At 48.5% G+C, this 10,000-nt stretch overlaps 1 protein-coding gene across 13 annotated transcripts in view; it reads left to right on the forward strand.

Annotated features, from left to right (window-relative positions):
- LOC113828121 (TOX high mobility group box family member 4-A) overlaps positions 1 to 10,000 on the forward strand; it is a 711,447-nt gene that overhangs the window by 681,914 nt on the left and 19,533 nt on the right. For all 13 annotated transcript variants that reach the window (XM_070134765.1, XM_070134761.1, XM_070134763.1 and 10 more), the window contains 4 exons: positions 3,756 to 3,896; positions 4,613 to 4,713; positions 5,225 to 5,462; positions 9,094 to 9,206. In XM_070134765.1, the coding sequence (XP_069990866.1) occupies positions 3,756 to 3,896; positions 4,613 to 4,713; positions 5,225 to 5,462; positions 9,094 to 9,206 (593 nt within the window). The remainder of the gene's footprint in view (positions 1 to 3,755; positions 3,897 to 4,612; positions 4,714 to 5,224; positions 5,463 to 9,093; positions 9,207 to 10,000) is intronic.

Genomic DNA, 10,000 nt, shown 5'->3' on the forward strand with positions numbered 1-10,000 from the left:
TTTTCTCTCCTTGAAATAGAGGGGGGGGGGAGGGAGGGACGGGGGAAGATGGTGGGGAAGGAGGGAGGGAGGGAGGGAGAGAAGGAGAGAGAAGGGGGAGGGAGGGAGGTGCTTTTGGAAGGGGGATGGGCGAGGTTCGTGGAGGGGGAGGGGGAGGGGGAGTAGTTGAATAATTGAAAAAACCTTTTAATATTCCACGTGTTAGGTAGAGGAACAACAACAGCAGCGCCAGCAACAGAATGGCATCCATCTACAATAATAATATACAAAAAAAAAAGAAGGAAAGAAAGAAAAAAAAAAGTTAAAAGCTCGTACTAACGTTTCTCGTAAGGAGTTGGGGCGGGGAGGGTAGGGGAGGGAGGGGGCGAGGAAGGGAAAGGGAGGGGGTAGGAGGAGGGAGGGAGAAGAGGAAAGGGGAGGGGAGGGGAAGGAGGGAGGGTACCGTAGGGGGTGAGAATAGGTAGGAGGGAGAAGGGGGAAGAGGACTGGTATGTTAGGAGGGTATACTACGGGAAGGAGGGATAGGGGGAGGGGTACACAAAGGGAGGGGCGAGGAAGCGGGTAGGATAGAGAGGGAGGGAAAGACGGAGGAGGAAGAGGGGGGGGCGGAGTATGAGGAAGAGAAAGAGGAGGCGGCGAATGAGAAAGAGAAAGAGGAGGCGGAGGAGGAAGAGGAGTAGGAGGAGGAAAAAGAAAAGGAAGGGGTAGGGTAGACGAGGAGGGAGGAAGGAAGAAGAGGAGGAGGAGGAGGAGGAGGAGGAGGAGGAGGAGGAGGAGGAGGAGGAGGAGGAGGAGGAGGAGGAGGAGGAGGAGGAGGAGGAGGAGGGAGAAAGGACTGGGTACCGGTGAAGGCTGCTCGTAGGAATAGCTTAACGCCAGACTTCTATTTTACAATATTGGACACAGGAAATGAAAGCGTTAAAGGCGACGTATGGAACAGTGTTAGCCTTTCTGAGGAGGGGAGTGGGGAGAGGGGGAGGAGTGGGGCGGAGAGGGGGGAAGGGGGGATAGAGTGGGGAGGAGGCGAGGGGGGATAGAGTGGGGAGAGAGGGAGGAGTGGGGAGAGAGGGAGGAGGGGGAATAGAGTGGGGAGGGAGAAGAGGGGGGAAGGGTGGAGGGAAGGAGAAATAGAGTGGGGAGGAGAAGAGGAGGGAAGGGTGGAGGGAAGGAGGAATAGAGTGGGGAGGAGAAGAGGGGGGAAGGGTGGTGGGAAGGAGGAATAGAGTGGGGAGGAGTGGGGCGAAGAAGGGGGAAGGGGGAGTGGGACGGAGAGGGGGAGGGTGGAGGGAAGGAGAAGGGGGTGTGAAGGAGAGGGAAGGAGTGGGCGAAGAGGGGGAAGAAAGGGGAGGGGGGCAAAGAAGGTCCCGTTTTATCCGGTTCGAGATGTCTGTTTTTTTTTTTTTTTATTATTATTATTATGTATTATGTGTATGAATTGTATGTTTTTGTTATAAGCATTTTTCACTTCCGGATCTAACACTTGCTATGAAAAAAGCGTCAGAGACTATTTGTTTTTATATTCATTCAAAACAGTTTCCATATTCCCGTCTTTCGTTCTTTTATTCCGTCTCTCTACCTAGAACGTCTATTTACCTTGACACACTCAAACACATACATATATGTATGTGTGTAAGTATAAATGTATATAGACATATGTATGTATATTTATATGAATATATGATGTCTCACACTCCTTCCCTTCCTCCCTCCTTGCTCCTCCTGTCTTTCCTTCCTCCTCCTGTCCCTCCTTCCTCCTCCTGTCCCTCCTTCCTCCTCATTGTCCCTCCTTCCTCCTCCTGTCCCTCCTCCCTCCTCCAATCCCTCCTTCCTTTTCCTGTCCCTCCTTCCTCCTCCTGTCCCTCCTTCCTCCTCCTGTCCCTCCTTCCTCCTCCTGTCTCTCCTCCCTCCTCCAATCCCTCCTTCCTTTTCCTGTCCCTCCTTCCTCCTCCTGTCCCTCCTTCCTCCTCCTGTCCCTCCTTCCTCCTCTTGTCCCTCCTTCCTCCTCCTGTCCCTCCTTCCTCCTCCTTCCTCCTCCTGTCCCTCCTTCGCCTTCCTCGCTGGCCGGCCGTGCCCGTCGCCGGCCATGCAGGGAGCGAGCGCCGTGCCCGCGTGACGAGCGAGCGCCTCCCGGCCCTCCATACCCTTCCCTTTAACACGACACAAGAAAACACGACGGGAACTCGCGATCTTATCGGCACAGACGTAAGATGTCAACCTCTCGCCGGCGCTGTGTCGTGGGGGGGGGGGGGCGAGGGGCGCGCGTGAGGTTGTGGGGTTGTGAGGGAGCGGCCGGGCGGGAGGGCAGAGCACGGGGCCCTACAACTTGCCTAGAGTTAAGAGCAAGGAAAAAATTTCTATTAACAAACGCACATAAATCGGTTCATTTGCATCTATATGTGGAAATACCAGTGGCAGAGCGGCCTAAGCCGAGTCGCCGCCCGGGGCCCGCGAGACGTCCCTCCGGCGAGGCGCCCGAAGGTCGACTTTGGCGGGCCTCGGGCGCTGTGGCGGAGGCCTGTGGCGCGAGGGGGAAGAGTCGCTTGCATAGGTAATGTGAAGAGAGAGCATAATGTCGCGAGACTAAATGAAAATCTATGTACTTTAATTTAGCCCGTTGCGAACTAAGTTGTCCCCAAGGGATGTATAAGTTTGGCGGAGGATTTCCTACGTGCATGGGTACAGTAAGAATCCAGGCCCCGCGTTTTTATCCCTTATGCCTTAGGCGCACAAGAGCCAAAATCCGCGGGCGATTTTTCCCGTCTCTAGGCCTGTCTTCCGCCCGAGGTTTGGAATGCTATTATGAAAGCGATGGAGCTGAAATTGAAGGATACCTGTCTGTCTTGTTCAATTTTGTCCACCAGGATAAAAGACACAAAAGTCTCTCTCTCTCTCTCTCTCTCTCTCTCTCTCTCTCTCTCTCTCTCTCTCTCTCTCTCTCTCTCTCTCCTTCCTTCCTTCCTTCCTTCCTTCCTTCCTTCCTTCCTTCCTTCCTTCCTTCCCTCCCTCCTCTCTTTCCCTTTCCTCCCTTCCTCTATATCCCTCCTTCCCCCTCTTTCCTCCTCTTCCCTCCTTCCTCCCTCCCTCCTCGTCCTTCCTCCTTCCCCCTCTTTCATCCTCCTCCTTCCCTTCCTCTATATCCCTCCTTCCTCCTCCTTCCCCCTCCTTCCTCCCTCCCTCTCCCTCCCTCCACCTCCTTCCTCCCTCCTCCCCCTCCCTCCTTCCCTCCTCCTTCCTCCTCCTTCCTCCTCCCTCCCTCCTTCCTCCTCCCCCTCCCTCCTTCCTCCTTCTCCCTCCTTCCCTCCCTCCCCTCCCAACCCTTCACACACACCCCCAAAGTCTGCAAGATTTGGAAGTATCGAGGATGTATCGCGTTGTTCCTTGCATGCTCGGCGAGGGATGCCCTTTAACGCGTGAGATATGAGGACGACACTCGGGTGTGCTGTGCGGGCAGGAGTCATGGCCTGGTTGGGGAAGAAGAGAGAGGGTGTGTGTGTGTGTGTGGAGGGGGGGGGGTGTTTGTGTCTTTGTTTGTTTGTTTGTGTGTGTTTTTTGTGTGTCTTTGTTTGTTAGGTGACATCTCAAGGTCGTTCTTGTATCAGTTGAAAGAATTGCGTTACGAACCGTCCTTCTCCGTGTGTTTAAGATTTCACGTAAAATGATGATAAAGAATAAATAGATAAATTATTAAGTAGATAAATAAATCAATAAATACATGTTGAAATCAAGTATCCCTAACCTCTCCCCTCTCTCCACAGCCCCCCTACGCCAACTACGGCGCCGAAGAGAACTACGGTGACCTGCAAGGCCTGACCTCCACCCTGCCCCAGCCGGAGGCCGACTCAACCTCCGCCGCCCACAATCACGCCCATCACCAGCAGACCATGTATCAGCACCAGGTCAGTGTGGGCGCCTTAGGGATCTGTTAAAGTTCGTGTTGTTCGGGAGGTCAAAGGAAGGGATTGTGGGCGTTAGGGATCTGAAGTTATAGATTTATTATTGTTTGGGATCTGGAATAAAGGGTTTGTTGTTGTAAGGGATCGGAAGCATAAGGTTTATAGTTGTTAAGGATCTTAGATTAATTTTTTGTAGTTGTTTAGGATCTCAAAGAAGGATTTATAGGGGTAAGGGATCTGAAATAAAGAGTTTATTGTGTGAAATAAAAGATAGCTGTTAGGGATCCCCCCCAAAATTATTTCATATCTCAAATCAAGGATTTGTATGTTAGGGATAGCAAATAAAACATTCTTAGCTGTTAGGGGTCACATATATAAAAATCATAGCTGTTAGGGATTTTATATAAAAATATTAGCTGTTATATAAGCTTATATATAAAGTTTATAGATGTTAGGGATGCAAATAAAAATATTATTAGCTTTTAGGGATCTCAGTTGAATTGTAATTTTGTGGTTTTGTATACTTTGGAATGTTCTCATGCGGTTGTGAGTTGTATTAATAAATCTATACATGATTTTGATCCATCTGCATTTTGTAGAAAATAGAATATGTAAAGTAGACAAGTAAGATCGATAGATAATGCATAGAAGATAGATAGCACTTACCTGCACGCCACGCATCGAGGTTATCATCGACTAAAATAAACCTTGCCTTTCAGATGGGCGTGGGCGGGAATATGGTCCACGCCAACCCACAGTTTCCGCCCCAGAATCTCTACATCCCACCCATCTCCCAGCCAGGCAACATGGGACCTGTCCAGTGAGTGCGGGCGTGTTCTTGTCCTCATCTAAATTTCAGCGTGTGAGAGAGATGTCGAAAGAGGATGTGTTTGGAATGAAATGATCGGATGATGCGGAAACGCCCATTGTGGGTGCCTCATATTTGGATTTGATTTTGAATTTTTTTTGTTTTGTTTTTTAAGGAGTTTTTGATTTGTACGAAAGAAATTGGTTTGTGATTTGTAAGGAAAAAATTAGTTTATAATTTGTAGGAAAAAAATAGTTTATAATTTGTAAGAAAAAATATGTTTATGATTTGTAAGTAAAAAGATTAGTTTATAATTTGTAAGAAAAAAATAGTATATGAATTGTAAGAAAAAAATAGTTTATAATTTGTAAGAAAAAAAATAGTTTTTGATTTGTAAGAAAAAAATAGTTTATAATTTGTAAGAAAAAAAATGGTTTATAATTTGTAAGAAAAAAAGATCAATTTATATTTTGTAAACATTCTCTTGTTTTGTACTAATAGTCTCCCCCCCCTCTCCCCTAAGGACCACCGGGTATATGGCCCACCCCGGGTGCGGGCCGCCCACCCCCGTGTACACCAGCGCCAGCGTGGCCATGCACGGAGCCGGCCCCCCTCAAGCGGCCCACATGATGTCGGCCGTCGGGGGTATGATGGGCTACTACCCCCGCCCGCAGATGGTTCGCAGCGGCGGTTCGCCCAACTCAGGTGGTTCCCCGTCCCCCGGAAGCGATGACTCCGATGACTCGACGCCCCTGGCACAGGTAGGTTCCCCCGCCCTCTCTCCCTCCCTCGCCCTCTCTCCCTCCCTCGCCGTGCTTTCGGTGTCGTCTTTGTTTTGCATTATCGTTTTTTTTTTCTTTGTACTTTCGTCTCCTTCTCCCTCTCGTCTGCCTTTTCTTCCGCTCCTCTGAGCCATTTTTCTTCTCCCGGTTCTCCTTTTCTCTGTCCTTCATTAACCCTTCTCGTGTATACCTTCTTCACTTCCTCTTTCTCCCATTCCCCACCTACTCTTCGCCTCCTCATCCCCTCCTCATCCCCCTCCTCCTCTTCCCCTCCTCATCCCCTCCTCATCCCCCCCTCATCCCCCCCTCATCCCCCCCTCCTCCTCTCCTCTTCCCATCTTCCCCTTGGCACTGTAAAACCAGAGCAGGATTACTCTGTCCGGGCGCCGTCTCCCCCCCCCTCCACCCCGGGCGCAGGTCACCTGGCGAGAAGTCCCCTGAGTTACTGTCGCGCCCCCTTCGCCGCCCACTCCCTCCGCCGCCGCCGCCGTCGCGATCAGGTGCCGATTCTTCGCCAGTTTTACGACGCGATATCAGAGCCTCTCGCCATTTTTCCCGTTTATCTTTTCCATCTTTTTTTCTGTTGTTTTCTCGCGCGTGTCCGGTGTTCCATGCCGTCCGCGCTTGATGCTGACGGAGGGCCCCTCTCGGTGCGCCTTCGTCGGGTTCTCCGCTCGTGCCTGTCTTGCCCTATTTGCCCTTCTGCCTTGCCTCTCATCCTGCCCTTCGTATTTCCCCCCCACTCTTTCCTCTCCTTCGTTTCGCGTGTTTTATTCCCGTTCCCTCTCTCATCTCCCTTCCTCGGTCTCTTGAAGAAGCGTTTCTCGCAATAAACCACCGTCTTCTTGTATTTGCTGTTGATTAATTTCGTTTAGATATTCGCGTGTCCCGGAGGCTGTTGACTTGTTCCTTGTCCGCGCTCTTGAGAGAAGAACATATTGATTAAGTGCTTCTAGAAGAGGAAAAGTCCACATTTTAAGCAGCAAATTGAGATTTCACGCGCGGAGATAATTTTCCGCAAGCAGCCCTGAAGAAAGTGGGGAGAGTTTCTTTTTTTTTAACTACGAGTGTCATTCCCTACCTGCCGAAGCCCAAATGGTCGTCGTCGGAGCGGGGCGTTTGGGCACCGAATCCCGCGTCCCAAAAGCCCGGAGCGCCGCCCCCCTCTCTCCCTCTCCGGGTCCCGTTCCGAGTCCGAATGGCCTCCTCCTCATCGGTCCGTCCGGGCGCCTCTGAGCGTCGCGCGCGGCCAGACCGCGGCGATCATCTCCCATGCAACCTTAACCTGTTCATCACCAATTAACGAGGCCATTCATAATGACCTAAGTGGCCCCCGCTTCGCCGCGCGGCCGCCTGGTTTGTGATGCATGGCTGGTGGCGGTCCCACTTCATCTGGCTCGCCTGCGCCCGCCGCTCGAGGGTCGCTCTCATGCAAATGCCATGAGCTGTCCCCATTACGATTTCATGCCTCTTTTTGGAGATGGGTCTCAGATTTTTTCGCCTTTTCTTAACGTGTTTTGTTTTGTTTTGTTGTTTGTTTCTTCCCCGCCGGCCCTCCCCTCCCCAAGCGTCCGGCCTTGCAGAAGAGAGGAAGGGGGGGAGGAGGGGGCCCCTCCCCCTCGCCCCGAAGCCTCCGCATTCATGCCGAGTAATTGTGCGTCTCGGGGACTTGCTTTGATGAATTTACATGTGAGTCACAGGCTCTCGGAAGGGGAACGGGGAGGCGCCCGCCCGCGTCACCAGCTGCACCCCCGCGTCCTGCCGTCGCGGGTCGCTCGCCCTTCGAAGTCCTCGTTAATTGCTAAGAATTCATGACCGAAGCTGGAGTAATTACCGCGCGCGCAATACACGGTAACAGCTGGCCGTTGAATACAAAATGCGATCCCGGTCAATATCCAGTGAAGGGAATGGCGGCGGCCTCTTGGCGCTCGTTCGAATCCCGTCTAATCGTTTCTTCTTCTTGTTGTCCTTATTTTTCTCTTCTTTTCCTTCTCCTCCTTCCTTTCTTGTTATCCTCCTTCTTCTCCTTCTTCTCCTCCTCATCATCATCACCATCATCATCATCATTATCATCAATGATGACAATGATAGTGATAATTATAATGATAGTAATAATGATGATGATGATAATAATAATAATAATAATAATAATAATAATAATAATAATAATAATAATAATAATAATAATAATAATAATAATAATAATAATAATAATAATAATGGTAATGATAATAATAACGGTAATGATAATGATAACGGTTCCTTAATTGACCGCCATTTCGTACTATAGAAATCAATTGTTAGAATTTTCTTTTTTCAACCGACAGCGATGCGATCCGCCACAGCTATTTTGAATACTCGATGCATATTAGCCTCGATTTACTCTTGTAATTTTGCATATCATTCCATTTTTTGTGCATTTAATCATTATAATTGATTCAGTATGAATATTTACTAATCTGATTTACATAATTGTAAAAAAAATAGATACAGTAGAGGCAGCGGAATACAGAATCCATCATTTTTTTCAGATTCGTTTATATGTATCTATATTCGTGTATTTACCAAAATTGTATGTTAATGTGGGGAATGTGTATGTGCAATTGTGAATGGGACGATGGGGCTTTTTAAAGGATCAAGTGCCGTTATTTTTATCGACGCCGGACACGTAAATAAAAAAAATAGTAGTCCCAGTAACTTGTTTTGTTATTTAGTTCAACTTTATTCGGAACTCCTTTTTCCCTTCCCCCTTCCCCCTTTCTTTCTCCTTTCTCCCTTCCCCCTTCCCCCTTTCTTTCTCCTTTCTCCCCCCTTCCCCCCTCCTTCCCCCCCCCTCCTCTCCCCCTCCTCACCCTTCCCTCCTTCTTCCCCCCTCCCTCCTTCCTCCCCCCCCCCTCTCTCTCCCCTTCCCTCCTTCCCACCTCCTCCCTCCTTTCTCCCCCCCCCCTTCCTTTAGTTCTTCAGTACACATCATTTCCGTAGTTGTTGCCTTGACTTTATGTAATTAGCGATAATAGCAGTGTTTTTTATAAAATCATTTCATGTTACTTCACTGGATATCGAAAGTGTGTTTCACCTAAATTGATAAACACTATTAATACTTACTTTTACTTTTTTTTATTTACTTACTCATTTTTGTCATTTCCCTTTTCTTCTTGATTACTTTCTTTTCTTTTCTTCTTTGCTCGTTATTTATTCCCTTTACCTCTAGTTACTTATTACTTCCCCAGTCATTTTCTCTTGTATTGAACTACTTTTCATTTTCTTATATTTTCCTTCTTTTTATTTCCCCATGTAATTTACCATTTTACATTTTTCTCATATTTTCACAAACTTTTTTTTATTTTTTCCAAATATTTTACCTTCCTTTAAATTTTCCAAAATTGTTTACCTTCCTTTTTATCTTCACAAATATTTTATCTCCCTTTAAATTTCCCCAATATTTTATCTCCCTTTAAATTTCCCAAATACTTTCCCTCCTTTTCATCCTCCCAAATATTTTCCCTCCATTTTGTTTTCCCCAAATATTCCCCACCTTTTTATTTCCTCATAATTTTACCTCCTTTTTGTATTTATTCATTTTTTAATTCCCATTTTCTCCTCCTCCCAGATGGGTCGCGGGAAGAGGCCTTCTTCGGAGAGCACCGAGGGGCCGGCCCGAGGCAAGAAGCCCAAAGTGTCGAAGAAAAGCAAGAAGAAAAGGGACCCCAATGAACCGCAGAAGTAAGTAGGCCTATTCTTTTTATTTGTCGGATGGGGGGTGGAGGGGGGGGGAGGTGGTGGAAGCTAATTTTTTTTTTTTTGTGGGAGGCCTATTGATTTTTTTATTTTTTTATTTATTATTTTTTTTTTATTATTAGTTTTTTGAGACCAGTTTAGTCTTTTTTATTGTATTTTCGTGGCCTAGTTGGTTTCTTTTGTATGCTATTTTTACCGGTATTTATATTTTTTTTTCGGGTTTGTTTTAGGAATGTTGGTGGAAGGATTATTTTTTATGTCTGAGTCGGTAGAGATGACTTTTTGAACCGTTGACTTTTTTGAATTACAATATTGAACCGCATGACCGCCGAGTGAACCGCGTCGATCCCGGAATGGAGCACCGCGGTTCTGTTCCGGCGGCGGTTCTGTGGCGGCGGCGGCGGGCGAGCGGCGGAGCGGCGGCCGGGCCGGCGGCAGCGGAAACGCCATCCCGCCGGCCGTAAATCTCATGCATATGCAGCTTGTAGTATAACAGGCCAATTTCAATTAGGCAACCAATTATTCGGCAAAATAGGGTCAAGTCTAAAGTTTATTACGTCCGTTAAATGGATCAACTCAACATGAAAGCAGTAATATGCATATCATTGCCGTGCGCGCGGGTTGTCGGGGCACGGGCGCGCGCGAGCCAAACGACCGTCCGGTATCGCTGACGGACGCTGCCTCGAGGTCCATAACGGGTTATCGTCCGTGGAGGATCGTGGGCGGACGTGGGGGGCGGGCGGAGGGGGAGGGGGCCAAGGGGAGATGGGGTGTTCCTT

Source organism: Penaeus vannamei, chromosome 20 (assembly GCF_042767895.1).
Source record: "Penaeus vannamei isolate JL-2024 chromosome 20, ASM4276789v1, whole genome shotgun sequence".
In the NCBI taxonomy this organism is placed as follows: Eukaryota; Metazoa; Arthropoda; class Malacostraca; order Decapoda; family Penaeidae; genus Penaeus; species Penaeus vannamei.